Consider the following 16,229-nt stretch of genomic DNA (forward strand, 5'->3'; position numbering starts at 1 on the left):
TTGAATGCCCGATTCTCGATAACTCACACTCATTGCTTTTAGCCCGATATTGCTAAAAGCAGGGTAACCCAAATGAACTCACTTACTCTCATGTTGCGCCTTTAGTAAGATGTCACTGTGTCTGACATTGTGTTTCCGATCCAGGCCCGCTGACCTTCAGGTCCAGGACAACAAGGTGAAACACATACGCTATGTGCCAACAGACCCAGAGACCTTCTACAAACAGAGTGAGTTGACATTCATTTGTAGCATTTCCCCCATGGGATTCAAGGTCAGAGTAGGTCCCCAGCAACCTATGCTGATCGTAAGGAGCATCTTCTTGAATCTGGTTGTCAGATTTGGTAACTTGATTGATACTGTAGCATCGTACCCTGATGGCATGGATCGTTGTCTATAATAACCATCACTGGATTGTCTGGTCCAGACATGTTTACGTACATTATGTGATATAGCTGAAATATTGCTGTAGCTGAAATATTGTTAAACAACAAAGAAAACAAGAAAAAAATATTTTACTTCTGTAACAAATTTGTTTTGAAAGTTTAAATATATATTCAAAATGAATAAGGTTTGCCAGGTCTGTATCACAAATATACCCTGCATTAAGTGCACGTGTGCCAGCACACACCACTCCTCACTGGTACAGTGTATTGTATCTCCATTATGATAAATATCCTGGACATGGTAACTACTAAAGCTGGACCACCTCCATTGTCTGGTGGATAGAGCATCTACCTGGTAAGTGGAAGGATGGTGGTTCAAACCCTGGCTGCTTCATACAAAAAGAAGATACAAAATTGTACTTTTTGTTTCCCTGCCTGGTGCTCGGTGTTAGGGGATAAAACGAGGACTGTCCATCCATGTGTGAGAGTAATTTCATTGGAAGTTGATGATGAGAGAGATGAAGATGTTGACATCATGAAGTTCTGGTAGTGAATGGGTGCAGTGTATTTTATCAAAATAGAGCTGATATTATTCAATTGATCACCAAGATTGGCACCCAACTTTTCGAAAGTCTTTGATTCTGTTCTTGCTGTAAGAATGCTTAATTTGCTGGTGATATGTTTTGTTAAGATTTAATCCCATCAATGTCCCCAGCTGGCCTAGAGAAGACGCCGATGGTGCGAGGTGAAGATGGTGGTGGCAAAGTCGTCTACAATTATGATCCAAAGAATTCTTTTGTAAGTTTTATGAATGACAATCAATCCAATATGTACAGGGGCTTAGCCCTTACATTCCATGCCAAATAACTTTTAGAAAAATATGTATACTGTATGTGTGGATAGATGACATGTATGAATAGAATCATTCATGAAAACTGGAGTCATTTTCATTGATCATAATAACATAAGAAAATAATTGACAGTAAGACTAGTGTTGTTGTGGTGCAACCTTTTTATTGTAGGTTAATGTATTGATAGTTTCCGTATTTTTATAATTGTTGTGAGAAAATTGGGTTTTCTACAAGAAGGTTGTGCATGCAACTGCAAATCCGATTGGCCCATTGTTATGTGTTAATCTTTCTTTATCACTATCTGTATCATATCACGTGTCGTACTGCATCGTGCCATATTTGTTCGATGTCAAGGTAACAATATGACTTTGTGTTCTGCAGTTTGTGCGGTCCCGTGTCGGGGGGTCAAGGACAGGCTGTGAGCAGGTCGGCTATATCCCCAAGTCTAAAGAGGACACCACCCTCGTTTTTGAGTCTCGGTTTGAGAGTGGGAACCTGGCAAAAGCTGTGCAAGTGTGAGTTATCAGCTCCATCTGTGATACAGTCTTCATGTCTGTTGAAAGATACTCAACAGTGCTTCTAACATCTTAGAGCGTCTGCCTGGAAAGCAGACGGTTGGTGGTTCAATCCCCTGGCGCCGTCATGACAAAATACATTTATAAGATTGTGTTTGTTTTTCCCTGTCTGGCACACGGCATTATAACGTATAAAACCAGGACTGGCTGGCAGTCAGTATAATGTGTCTGAGTAGCATATCTCTAGTCACTCCAGCATGGTATCTCAGTGGGCCAAGTCCAGACTTGTGAAAGCCGCTGCACACACATGCACACATGCACACATGCACACATGCACACATGCACACATGCCTGACCATTGATATGCAAGTGAAATCTTGGAACGCTATATTTAACCCCATTTTAACCTTGCTTTTAAACATCTTTTGTGACCTGAATTGGTCATTAACCCTCAGTCAATTACAAGGATGTTCTGTATTAAGAGTATTGAACTCTTTACAAGATAAATAATACTAAAATTTAGATAACATGCACTTAATGTCTGAAACTAATGAACTATAAAATACAAGGTTGCTGTGTATTTGTTGGTGTTTGACATAATTGTTAATTTGAGAAAAGTGAGGCCACTCGCTCAGTGGCTTAAAAAGATCATTGATAGCATTTGTCTTTTCTAGTGAAATTACTAACCTTCATGAAAACATCAATATTTCCAAATGATAGTGTGCTTATATTTTTAGTTGGGTAAAAGGGTGCACTTTCAATTTCTTTCAATTTCTTACCTGCATCCATGTAGTTTGGAGGCCTAGTTATATAATTCGGCTTACCAGTTGGCAATATTTGGAAAATATTTGCACATATTGCATCAAGACTTTGGGAACAATTCATAGCTCTAGTCAATGGACAGGCAAAAGGCCTCCAGCCCCAAATGCATACCAAACCATGATCATGATCATGCATACACATTTTATATCAGATTTACAACTAGGTGTATTTTTTATATTTACTTGATATAGAAATAAATACATGTCTGACAATATCAGTGCTCTCATAATAGAGTTATAATTTTTTAATTGTAAAATAGTTATGAATGTAATGCTGACTTTGGATTGTGTGTTTGGCAGTGGGGAATATGATTACGAGCTGTGGCTGCGCTATGACCTGTACACCAACAAACACACCCAGTGGTACTACTTCCGAGTCTCCAATACTCGAGCCAACGTCAAGTACAGGTTCACCATCGTCAACTTCATGAAGGTCAGTCTCGACAGTTTCTGACAGGACAGTTATCTTACAGTAATGTTAGCATTGTTGTGATGAGCATGACTGGTCATTAGCGTGATATTTATATTGTAATATTTAATCTGAATAGAGTTCAAAATGTTACTGAACTGTACCAGAAGATGGAGTGTACAATGTTTGTTTGTTTGTTTGTTGTTTAACGCCGCACTCAGCAATATTCAAGCCATATGATGGCAGTCTAAATAATCGAATGTGGACCAGACACTCCAGTGAATGATATCATGAGCATCGATCCACACAATTGGGATACAAAGACATGCATCATTGAAATCAGTGAGCTTGACCACCCGATCCTGTTAACCACAAGCCTGGGTGCTATATAGACCAATTCTATGAAACTTTAGTGTTACTTTGAATTCTCAGTATGAATGCAGAAAATGTTTGACGAAGGTCAAAGGTAATTAATTCATGTATATCCAGGTGAGCTACAGTGTATGTGGCATTGTTTTTATTTGTTTGTATTGTTTAGTCTAACTGACCAATTAAAAAAAAGAAAGGGTTGAGTGTGCATTTTATTGCGGTGGGTACCTGTAGACTTCCCACCAAGTTCACACTTTATTGTAGAGGCATACGTAGAAATAGTTTAACATGTTGACATATTCGCATAATAGTATACTCAACAGCATCAGAAAACATCATAATATCAAAGTCTCAGTTTTGGGGGTAAATAGATAAACATGCCCATTTCAGGTCACCGAATATTTAAGTGAGGTTATGTGAAGTGAAGTGGTGTCCCTCTGCCTGGTTGTCTGTCCATTGTTAACTTGTACCGTTTTTACCTCTACACTGAGCTTGAAAGGCCTATGGAGCTGAAACTTTACAAGAATGATCCAAGCTGTGGAGTCTCTAAAAAATTCTGATCCTGAAATTTTTGTGATTGTGAAATTTCATTTGCAACAAGTATATGGTATGAGGAATAACATGAAATGATCATTTGGATATTTGATTATTTGATTATTCTATGACCTTTAACCTCACATAACCCCATTTGTCTAGTGTTACTGCATATTTCACACCTCCTAAAACTACAGCTCCCATGAAGCTGAAACTTTGTATATATGATCCTCACTATGGCATCTCGAAGAAGTGCACACACAATTTCAATCTGATTTCAAACATGGTTGCCAATATTTCCTCACACATCAGGTGAGCTACAGAGCCTAGTTGCTCTATTTTTTAAACCTGGCTGCCACTATTTCCTCACACATTGGGTGAGATACTGAGCCTAGTTGCTCTATTTTTTAAACATGACTGCCAATATTTCCTCAAACATCAGGTGAGCTACAGAGCCTAGTTGCTCTATTTTTTAAACATGGCTGCCAATATTTCCTCATACATCAGGTGAGCTAGAGAGCCTAGTTGCTCTATTTTTTAAACATGGTTGCCACTATTTCCTCAAACATCAGGTGAGCTAGAGAGCCTAGTTGCTCTATTTTTTAAACATGGCTGCCAATATTTCCTCATACATCAGGTGAGCTAGAGAGCCTAGTTGCTCTATTTTTTAAACATGGTTGCCACTATTTCCTCAAACATCAGGTGAGCTACAGAGCCTAGTTGCTCTATTTTTTAAACATGGCTGCCAATATTTCCTCATACATCAGGTGAGCTAGAGAGCCTAGTTGCTGTATTTTTGCTCAGAGCTGTTGGCAACCATGGTGGCAGAGTTTGGGCAAGGAAAGATAACTCTCCTGTTAATGTGGACAATTTGAACCAGACGTATGATATAAAAACAGATTTGTTACATCTAAAAAGTATTGTCCAGATCAGAAACATTTTTTCAAAGTTCCATGGCTTTTTTGTCAACCAACGAAATACAAATCGAAGAAATGAGGTTTCACTGTTTTTTCAAATGATTGTTATTTGAATTTGTAGCCTGACAGTTTGTACAACTACGGTATGAAGCCCCTGATGTACAGTGAGAAGGATGCACTGCAGAGGAAGGTGGGATGGGTACGATCTGGCATGGACATCAAGTATTACAGGAACAACCTCAGGTAGGTACAGCTTTAGTGGTCATCACTCTTGGAAACCGTCTTCGTGATGTAGTGGGCAGTGTGTCTGCTGGATAGCTGAAGGTCGGTGGTTTGATACCCTAAGCGTGTCAAACCCAAAGTAATAAAAAGATGGTACTTGTTGTTACCCTGCCTAGCAATCGGCATTAAGGAGATAAAACAGCAGACTGAGCAAAGATGAGAATATTTTATCATGTTTCTGATAAATAGAGAATAAGAAAAAATTGCTAAGGTTATGAGACACGTTTACCCTAAAACATTTAATCCTATCATTGTTTGGTACTTACTTACTGGTACATCTATATACCGTATTTGCTGTAATAGGTCCCCTGCACGCTTAGAAAATTGACATGTGGGGGCACTTATCAATATCATAAACAATGAGTTAAATGTGATCCAGCATAAGTAAACAAACAGTTCAGAGGTCGATGAATTACATCTTTTACTATAATAGTTATTTGGCAATTATATAACCCTTCTATGCTTCTGTTTTCTGTAATATAGACAAGAAAATTTTATGTATTTCAGTGTATTTCACTGTGCAGAGTTGCATCCCATAGATGTAACAGAAACCTGTGATCTAAACATCTAACACCTGCATCACTTTGGTTTTTCCTCTCGCATCAATCTGACACACCATGAAACACTATTCAAAGTAGCATTAAATACATCTCACTCATTCAGAAAGAAGTATATTTATGTATGGGCCAATGTAATCAATGTTCTGTGTTTAGATATGACACTTCAAGAGGGGACCGGCCATTCTACTCCCAGACATGGGTTGTTCAAATGAATCACAACCATGACACTGTGTACTTCTCCCACTGTTACCCCTACACCTACACTGACCTACAGGTGAGACACTGTGTACTTCTCCCATTGTTACCCCTACACCTACACTGACCTACAGGTGAGACACTGTATACTTCTCCCACTGTTACCCCTACACCTACACTGACCTACAGGTGAGACACTGTGTACTTCTATCACTGTTACCCCTACACCTACACTGACCTACAGGTGAGACACTGTGTACTTCTCTCACTGTTACCCCTACACCTACACTGACCTACAGGTGAGACACTGTATACTTCTCCCACTGTTACCCCTACACCTATACTGACCTACAGGTGAGACACTGTTCATTTCTCTCACTGCTACACCTACACCTACACTGACCTACAGGTGAGACACTGTGTACTTCTCCCATTGTTACCCCTACACCTACACTGACCTACAGGTGAGACACTGTGTACTCCTCTCTGCTACACCTACACTGACCTACAGGTGAGACACTGTGTACTTCTCCCACTGTTAGCCCTGCACATACACTGACCCACAAGTGAGACACTGTGTGCTTCTCCCACTGTTACCCCTACACCTACACTGACCTACAGGTGAGACACTGTGTGCTTCTCCCACTGTTACCCCTACACCTACACTGACCTACAGGTGAGACACTGTGTGCTTCTCCCACTGTTACCCCTACACCTACACTGACCTACAAGTGAGACACTGTATAGTTCTCCCACTGTTACACCTACACCCACCTACACGTGAGACACTGTGTACTTCTCCTACTGTTACCCCTACACCTACACTGACCTACAAGTGAGACACTGTATACTTCTCCCACTGTTACCCCTACACCTACACTGACCTACAGGTGAGACACTGTGTACTTCTCACTGCTACACCTACACTGAGCTCCAGGTGAGACACTGTGTACTCCTCTCACTGCTACACCTACACTGACCTACACGTGAGACACTGTGTACTTCTCCCACTGTTACCCCTACACCTACACTGACCTACAAGTGAGACACTGTATACTTCTCCCACTGTTACCCCTACACCTACACTGACCTACAGGTGAGACACTGTGTACTTCTCACTGCTACACCTACACTGACCTACAGGTGAGACACTGTTCATTTCTCTCACCGCTACACCTACACCTACACTGACCTACAGGTGAGACACTGTGTACTCCTCTCTCTGCTACACCTACACTTACCTACAGGTGAGACACTGTGTACTTCTCCCACTGTTACCCCTGCACCTACACTGACCTACAGGTGAGACACTGTGTATTTCTCTCACTGCTACACCTACACTGACCTACAGGTGAGACACTGTGTACTTCTCTCACTGCTACACCTACACTGACCTACAGGTGAGACACTGTGTACTTCTCTCACTGCTACACCTACACCTACAGGTGAGACACTGTGTACTCCTCTCACTGCTACACCTCCATTGAACTACAGGTGTGACACTGTGTACTTCTCTCACTGCTTCACCTACACCTACACTAACCTACAGGTGAGACAATGTGTACTCCTCTCACTGTTACCCATACACCCAACGACCCCTGAAGATCCGGGTTAGAATAGGTCTTCAGCAACCAATGCTTGCCGTAAAAGGCGACTTTGCTTGTCGTAAGATTTGATCTCAGCAATATCTATTGTATGTGTTAATTTGGATTTGTTTTATCAATACAGATAGAGCATAGAAAGTGTAAGTTTGATTTACACCTATAATTATTTGTGTACATGGTTAGTTACATTCAACCTTTACTGTGTTGTCACAGGGCTATCTACTGGAGGTGAGTAACGATCCCATCAAGTCCCGAATCTGTAAACAACGGGTCCTGTGTCGGACCCTGGCCGGAAACCTTGTGTATGTCCTCACCATCACATCACCCTCACAAAACCCAGAAGACATCAAGGTAATAGTCTAGACAAATGTTTTCTGAGCATCTTAAGGTGTATATTTCTAATTACATTGAATACATCTCTGCTTGCTCTAAATCTTTCAAAACTTGTAAAATAAATTCACCCAAAGTGATTAAGATTTTGAGGTGTTAAACAAGAAAAGAAACTCAGCTGTAGAATAGGAACTCAAGAGAATGCTGTGGTAACTTATCCCCTTTCTTGAGTGCCTCATTGGAAGCCTATCTGATTGTAGAGTTTGAGAAAGAGTGAGTGAATGAATGCTGTTTTATGCAACAGTCAGCAATGTAAGTCATATTACAGCAGCGTATTAATAATTGTGTCCTGAACAGACAAACCAGTGGTTAATATTGTGATCAACATGCCACATCATCAGTCTACAATGACTTGCGATCAACTAAGTCACCAATACTATGCCTGACCAATCCAATTTAGTTGCCTCGTACAGACACGTAGGATGATGGGGAACAATTCTATCCCCGAATACCCACATTGATAAAGATTTTTGGTTGATTTTCGGGCCACTATGCAAAAACAACATTCAAAATATATTCTACCTATTCCAGCACAAGAAAGCAGTGGTTGTGACATCTCGGGTACATCCAGGAGAAAGTAACTCTAGCTGGATGATGAAGGGCTTCCTCGATTATCTCACTGGCAACTCTGCTGATGCCAAGGTAAGACACAGCCGTTTTCTTTCAGCATCCTACAGATGTCTGTGTGTTTTAATTTAATTGGGTTCCTTGGAGAGAAAGTCATCAATGGCTTACAACATGTTTATATATTTGTCTTGATGCCACTATATTCATTTTCATGATGCACATCTAACCTTCATCATTATGTGTTTTGTTTTTAAAAAATTATCTGTAACAAACACTTGTGTGTATTGCAGCTGTTGCGTGATACATTCATCTTCAAGATAGTGCCAATGTTGAACCCTGATGGTGTGATAGTGGGCAACTATCGCTGTTCCTTGGCTGGGAGGGACCTCAACCGTAACTACAAGACGGTGCTCAAAGACTCCTACCCCTCTGTGTGGCACACCAAGAACATGATCAGAAGGTGAGTATTAGTCTACTTAGAAAATTCACTCCTTAATATACTTGAGGATACAGACTATGACTTTTCACGGACCAGTAGAGTTCAGATGACTATGACTTGTCACGGACCAGTGAAGTTTAGATGACTACGACTTGTCACTTGCCAGTGGAGTTCAGATGACTACAACTTGTCACGGGCCAGTAGAGTTCAGATGACTACGACTTGTCACGGGCCAGTAGAGTTCAGATGACTATGACTTGTCACGGGCCAGTAGAGTTCAGATGACTACGACTTGTCACGGGCCAGTAGAGGTTCAGATGACTATGACTTGTCACAGGCCAGTAGAGTTCAGATGACTACGACTTGTCACTTGCCAGTGGAGTTCAGATGACTACGACTTGTCACGGGCCAGTAGAGTTCAGATGACTACGACTTGTCACAGGCCAGTAGAGTTCAGATGACTATGACTTGTCACGGGCCAGTAGAGTTCAGATGACTACGACTTGTCACAGGCCAGTAGAGTTCAGATGACTATGACTTGTCACAGGCCAGTAGAGTTCAGATGACTATGACTTGTCACAGGCCAGTAGAGTTCAGATGACTATGACTTGTCACAGGCCAGTAGAGTTCAGATGACTATGACTTGTCACAGGCCAGTAGAGTTCAGATGACTACGACTTGTCACAGGCCAGTGGAGTTCAGATGACTACGACTTGTCACAGGCCAGTGGAGTTCAGATGACTACAACTTGTCACAGGCTAGTAGAGTTCAGATGACTACGACTTGTCATGGACCAGTGGAGTTCAGATGACTACGACTTGTCACAGGCCAGTGGAGTTCAGATGACTATGATGTTGCATGGACCAGTGGAGTTCAGATGACTAGGACTTGTCACAGGCCAGTTGAGTTCACATAACTAAAACTTGTCATGGAGCATATTTGGGTTCAGATATCTGTAACCTTTAGTGTATGTAGTTTTTGTTAAAATGTTTATCTATTTGAATACTGATGGGGATGACTCATAGTTTACAGTTTTGCCCATCCTGCTTGCAGGTTGCTGCAAGAAAGGGAGATAATCGTGTACTGTGATCTTCACGGACACAGCAGGAAGCAGAACGTCTTCATCTATGGCTGTGAGAACCGACACAACCCGGGTCGCAGACTCCGGGAGAGGATATTCCCCTGCATGCTCAGCAAGAACGCTCCAGACAAGGTTAGTACAGGAATACTGATGGGGGAAAAAAATCATGAGGATGTTGAAAATATAGTTTCATGCAAGGTTCATATCATGGATGAAATGCACATGTGCTGATGCCACAACATTAAGACACTCGATCTTTCTGCCTTTAAGGGTAACCTAATCAGTTATAATGTTTTACAGTGTAAGGTTGGAAAGGTGGGATAGCCTAGTGGTTGAAGTGTTTAATGATTCACCATGTGCGGGATACAGTGAATAATGCCATGCCATGAGTGTGTAGTGAGTGAGTTGTGTTTTACGCCACTTTGAACAATACTAGTATTTCAGTTGTATCATGGCATCAGCATAATCAGTGTTGGAAATTAAGGTCATGGGGTTCTTGAAGTGTTCTATAGTACTGGAATCTAGGACACCCTAAATATTAAATTTTATGACAGGGTTATGACAAGGGCCCCTTGACTTTCATGCTTAACTGAGTTAATGTGAAGGCAAAAGCCAAAAATGGTGTTGATGCAATGACCTGTGTGGGTCAGGAGGTTACAGTGTATGACCTAGCATGTTGCATGTCATCATGGATCATTGTTTATGCTATCAGCCAATAGTCTAGTCTTGTTCAGACACTGTTGTTTACATGTAAGTTGGCGAGATACAGATAAAATATTGCTGTCTGTTGAATAAAAAAACATTCACGCCCCCTTACTCAAAGTTAGTTGGGGTGTTGAATCTAAATAAGAATTTGTGGGCAAATGATGTGAGCCACATTGTGTGGGTGATGCCATGTTGTCATTGATTGGCCTGTTTGTATTTCAGTTCAGTTTCAACTGCTGCAAGTTCAAGGTCCAGAAGAGCAAGGAGGGGACGGGGAGGATTGTGATGTGGAACATGGGCATCATGAATAGCTACACACTCGAGGTGAGTGGTGGGGAGGTGCATCATGACCAGCTACACTAGAGATGAGTGGTGGGGAGGTGCATCATGAACAGCTACACTGGAGGTGAGTGGTGGGGAGGTGCATCATGAACAGCTACACTAGAGATGAGTGGTGGGGAGGTGCATCATGAACAGCTACACTAGAGATGAGTGGTGGGGAGGTGCATCATGAACAGCTACACTGGAGGTGAGTGGTGGGGAGGTGCATCATGAACAGCTACACTAGAGGTGAGTGGTGGGGAGGTGCATCATGAACAGCTACACTAGAGGTGAGTGGTGGGGAGGTGCATCATGAACAGCTACACTAGAGGTGAGTGGTGGGGAGGTGCATCATGAACAGCTACACACTAGAGGTGAGGGGTGAGAAGTGCATCATGAACAGCTACACACTAGAGGTGAGGGGTGAGGAGGTGCGTCATGAACAGCTACAAAATATTGGGGCGGTGCATCATGAACATCTGGTTATTAGTGGTGAGGGGCGGGGAAGTGCATCATGAACAGCTACTCTAGAGGCCCTGTAGTAACACGTGTCCCCAGCACCCTTTTGCGACCTGTAACAGGCAACTCAACTGGGGATTCCAGGTTACAATTGCTCTCTGCAACCTATGCAGGTTGTAAGAGGCAACTTAATGGATCGGCTGGTCAGGCTCAGCGACTTGTTTGATGGCACTCAATGGATTTATTGTTTTCTATATTCTGTAATAATGGAATGAAAAGATTGATAAGCATTTTTTAGGGTTTTGATATTGACACACTCCATCATAGATTATCATAGTGGGATATAAGTTTCATGATATGGTTCCCATCCTGAGGTAAGTGTATGTGTATCACAACACACCCAGTGACTAGACCACAAAACTGGATTTTCTTCACTCTACAGTAATTTTAACACTCAATTTGTTTTTTTCAGGCAACATTTGCTGGCTCTACAATGGGCAAGAAGAAAGGCTTCCATTTCACCATGGCTGACTATGAGTCTATGGGCTACCATTTCTGTGATACTCTGCTGGACTTCTGTGATCCTGACAATACCAAAGTAGGTGCCTTTCACAGAATCTCTAGTAGCCTCCAGTGTCTTGCAGTGTTGGTGCTGAAAATGTTGACATTTTTTTGCATCATCTTTTGACATTAATGTGGCTGCATGTTATGATGAATGACGAAGATTAAATGAAAAGTGTACCCATTAATTATCGTGTGGGTGTACGTGTGTGCGCGTGTGTGTGTGCATGCGTGCGTGCGTGCGTGCGCGTGTATGTGCATGCGTGTGTGTGCGTGCGTGCGTGCGTGCGTGCGTGTGTGTGTGCATATATAACTTTGGAAACCCTTTCATTCATCTTTTGAGACTCCAAACAAATATTATCAGAATGGAATTTATCCTTCTTCAAAGATAGTAAAAGAAGTTTCTCAATATCAAGTATATGTTAGAAAGATAAATTTCTTGCTTATCTTTTATCAGTCTGTCTTGTGAGAAAATGTGCCTTCCTTAGGGACCTGTCATTTATTATATGTTGTTGGGTAGGGGGTAGTGTAGGTTTTTGAAATAGTGATCAAGCATGTCAATCGGGAAGGTTGCAGATGAAGCAGACACATTGGTAAATCTCAACCCCTAGATGACAGGTCCCTAGAAGTATTTGTTGTATGTATAAACCATGTACGTAAGCTTATTCACACTGCAGATGTGTGCACTGTGGAATATTTTCACATGTAATATTGTGTAATCATCATGTTCATGTTATTCATCTTTATGAAATTGTTCCCAATGAACTTGTCCCAATGTGGCTGAGATATGGCCAGTGGTATGTAATATTGTAACTCCCTATTCCCCAGTGAGAATGTTGGGTAAGAAATGGCCTGATGGTTGTGAGAGACAGCTGCAATGTGAATTGGATGGTCACAGTATCTGCATAAATGATTCGTGTGGATTGAGTATCCACATACACTCATTTTCAGCTGTAATCTCCTTGATACTGTGTCAAAGTAGGGCTCTGACAGTCTTGGGGGTGAGAGTTAGGTGGACATGAGTACCTGACCAGGGGTCTTCGGGGTTAGAGTTACGTGGACACGAGATCCCGTCCAGGGGTCTTCAGGGTCAGAGTTAGGTGGACAGGAGTACCCGACCAGGGGTCTTTGGGGTCAGAGTTAGGTGGACAGGAGTACCCGACCAGGGGTCTTTGGGGTTAGAGTTAGGTGGACAGGAGTACCCGACCACGGGTCTTCGGGGTCAGAGTTAGGTGGACAGGAGTACCCTACCAGGGGTCTTCGGGGTCAGAGTTAGGTGGACAGGAGTACCCGACCAAGGGTCTTCGGGGTCAGAGTTAGGTGGACAGGAGTACCCGACCAAGGGTCTTCGGGGTCAGAGTTAGGTGGACAGGAGTACCTGACCAGGGGTCTTCAGGGTCAGAGTTAGGTGGAAAGGAGTACCTGTCTAGGGGTCTTTGGGGTCAGAGTTAGGTGGACAGGAGTACCCGACCAAGGGTCTTCGGGGTCAGAGTTAGGTGGACAGGAGTACCCGACCAAGGGTCTTCGGGGTCAGAGTTAGGTGGACAGGAGTACCTGACCAGGGGTCTTCAGGGTCAGAGTTAGGTGGAAAGGAGTACCTGTCTAGGGGTCTTTGGGGTCAGAGTTAGGCGGACTAGACTATCCAACCAGGTGTCTTTGTGGTCAGAGTTAGGTCGACTTGAATACCCGACCAGGGGTTTCACGCTCAGGGTTTGGTGGACTCTAGTACCCGACCAGGAGAGAAAACTCCAATATTCTCTTCTCTAACATATGTGTTACATGGATGCTAAGTGTGGCATGTTGGTTACTCTAGTCGTTTTGAGACACACTCAAGTCCATATTTACCCCAACAGATATTCCTGATATCTGATATTGTTTCATTGTGTCTAACAATATCATGGCGTTTATTTTCATCTGTACCAATGAATGCGAGGAGTAATAACATAATATTAATGGTAATAGTAAGTCTTTCTGTGCTGTCTTCCTCCTTCACCTCCTAAATCACTTGACACAATTATTTTCCCAATTTCTGCATACCTCATTTCAAATTACATACACCTGGATTCATTTCAAATTTTTGTCACATTTCTAAGCCATGAAAAACACCTTTCTGCATGGAATGAAATGTATGACTTTATGATTCAGTTAGGTATGTTGTCCCCATGTTAAAAACAACATGCATTGTGCTGACACTGTTAGCTTGTGATGCAATATGTATCAGGGGCAAAAAAATATCTGGATCTGTCTCTAATTATTATTATGATAATTATTATGAAATGGAATACATGGGGGACACTTTAAACAAACAAACATTTTGAAACATCAAACATTTAAAACTTGTAACAGTATGCTATCCATAAATTATCTCTACTTTGAAACAGTAATATGTTGTCTTAAGATGAGGCTGTCTCCAGAGAAAGGTTTAGTGGATTTGGAACTACCAGTGATGAAAAATGAAATATATCTCTGATTTCACATACTTCTAAAAATTTAGTTTTGAAATTATCTAGAATTATTCTGAAGCATGATCATTTTCAAGATAATGTATGTACAATGTGTGAAGCCCATTTCTGGTGTCCCCCCCTGCTGTGGTATTGCTGGAATATTGCTTAATATCGGCATAAGACCATAATCACTCACTCACTCCAGCTGTTCACAATGCATGCTACATACCTGGTATGTCATTACTATCAAAATATATAATATCACATAACTTTCCACAAACACATGTATTCTGTATTCTATGCTATACCACTCAAGTCTTCTGATAGGGGACTATGAAGATCAGGGTTAGAATTGGCATTTAGCAACCCATGCTTGTTGTAAGATGGTATGGGGCGGTTAGGCTAGCTGACTTAAATGATGCATGTGATCATATCCCAATTTCGTTGATCAACATTCATGATATCAATCGCTGGATTGTCTTGTCCACGCTGAATTATTGTATAGACCACCGTCATCATAGCTGGAATATTGCTGAGTGCGGTGTTAAACAACAACAACAACAGAAATCTGATAGTATTCCTATCATTTATGATACACTCAACTCATTATTTACTATATTTATGGAAATAGTAATAATATATAATGAATTTGTGAGACCCAATTTTCCATGGGCCTTTGTTATAAATACCATGAATATGGATTGTTTGAATTACCTGTGGGATTGTATCTCAGTAACAACTGAAGAAAATTGACATTAAGATTACCGTACTTGTATTTCATCTTACATCTCATCTTTGTCACTTTTTATTTCAATGTTTCATTTTTATCCTGTCATTTATATGTAAGACTCAGATCCATGGTGAGCTTCAGATTCATGCTAGATTCTCAGATATGTACCTTGTATCAAATTGTCCACAGATTATTTTTTATTTGAGTTTGTTATTTATCACCGCACTCAGCAATATTCCAGCTGTATGATGGTGGGCTGTAAATAATCAAGTCTGGACTAGACAATCCAGTGATCGATATTATGTCCAATGATCCACACATTGCACTCAACCAAGTAATCCCCACCATTCTGTTGCTGGTTGTAAGAGGCAACTGTATTGGATGGCCGGGCTCTGTGACTTGTTTCATTGTGCCCCAAAACCTGGGACATTGCTCATATTATCAACCTCTGGTTTGTCTGATCCAGACTCAAGTATAGACAGGCAACTGGGATATAGCAGGATGTTTCTAATCCTATGGACATGAAGTTATATATATTTTGGACAAGAATTACACCAACTTAAAGGATTTGAGATAACCATAATTCTGAGTCTTATATATATATATATTTGCACGTGTGCATTATTTGTAGACAGAATGTTGTGGCTGCATCTATTGGTTAATCATTTAAATTTGATAAAGAATGGATTTTGTTTACTTATTCCTGTTTTCATATCCTGTTTCCTGATATGCTAAAATATGAAGGCATTACGTTATCAGAAGTAATTATTTGCTGTTTGTTCATTGTCCTATAATGGCAGTTTGCCCCATCACATTACCTTGGCTGACCGGTAGACATTTTCACTGCATCCTCACATTATCTGAATTTGTAATACACTGAGCATGATAATTCTGTGTTTACTGTATTATGGTTAGGTGAAAGTGATGATATTAACTGTGAGTGAAGTGTCTCGTCTTTTAATGAATGCCTTCATTTAAGATTTGAATTGATTAAAAAATTATATTTTAAAATTAATTCTCGTATCATAGTGGTTGTTCTTATTTTGTAGGAAAAAACCATCTGCTACCATAAATATATAATATATATACCAT

At 41.2% G+C, this 16,229-nt stretch overlaps 1 protein-coding gene across 1 annotated transcript in view; it reads left to right on the plus strand.

Moving 5' to 3' along the window:
• LOC124117765 (cytosolic carboxypeptidase 2-like) overlaps nt 1–16,229 on the plus strand; it is a 104,753-nt gene that overhangs the window by 40,352 nt on the left and 48,172 nt on the right. Inside the window, exons 7-18 of the mRNA XM_048386012.1 lie at nt 145–227; nt 1,099–1,181; nt 1,616–1,749; nt 2,871–3,003; nt 4,921–5,042; nt 5,795–5,915; nt 7,654–7,791; nt 8,362–8,472; nt 8,688–8,857; nt 9,890–10,049; nt 10,845–10,946; nt 11,875–12,000. Coding sequence (XP_048241969.1) covers nt 145–227; nt 1,099–1,181; nt 1,616–1,749; nt 2,871–3,003; nt 4,921–5,042; nt 5,795–5,915; nt 7,654–7,791; nt 8,362–8,472; nt 8,688–8,857; nt 9,890–10,049; nt 10,845–10,946; nt 11,875–12,000 — 1,483 coding nt within the window. The remainder of the gene's footprint in view (nt 1–144; nt 228–1,098; nt 1,182–1,615; nt 1,750–2,870; nt 3,004–4,920; nt 5,043–5,794; nt 5,916–7,653; nt 7,792–8,361; nt 8,473–8,687; nt 8,858–9,889; nt 10,050–10,844; nt 10,947–11,874; nt 12,001–16,229) is intronic.

Source organism: Haliotis rufescens, unplaced genomic scaffold (genome assembly GCF_023055435.1).
Source record: "Haliotis rufescens isolate VD_foot unplaced genomic scaffold, xgHalRufe1.0.p SCAF_6, whole genome shotgun sequence".
Classification (NCBI taxonomy): Eukaryota; Metazoa; Mollusca; class Gastropoda; order Lepetellida; family Haliotidae; genus Haliotis; species Haliotis rufescens.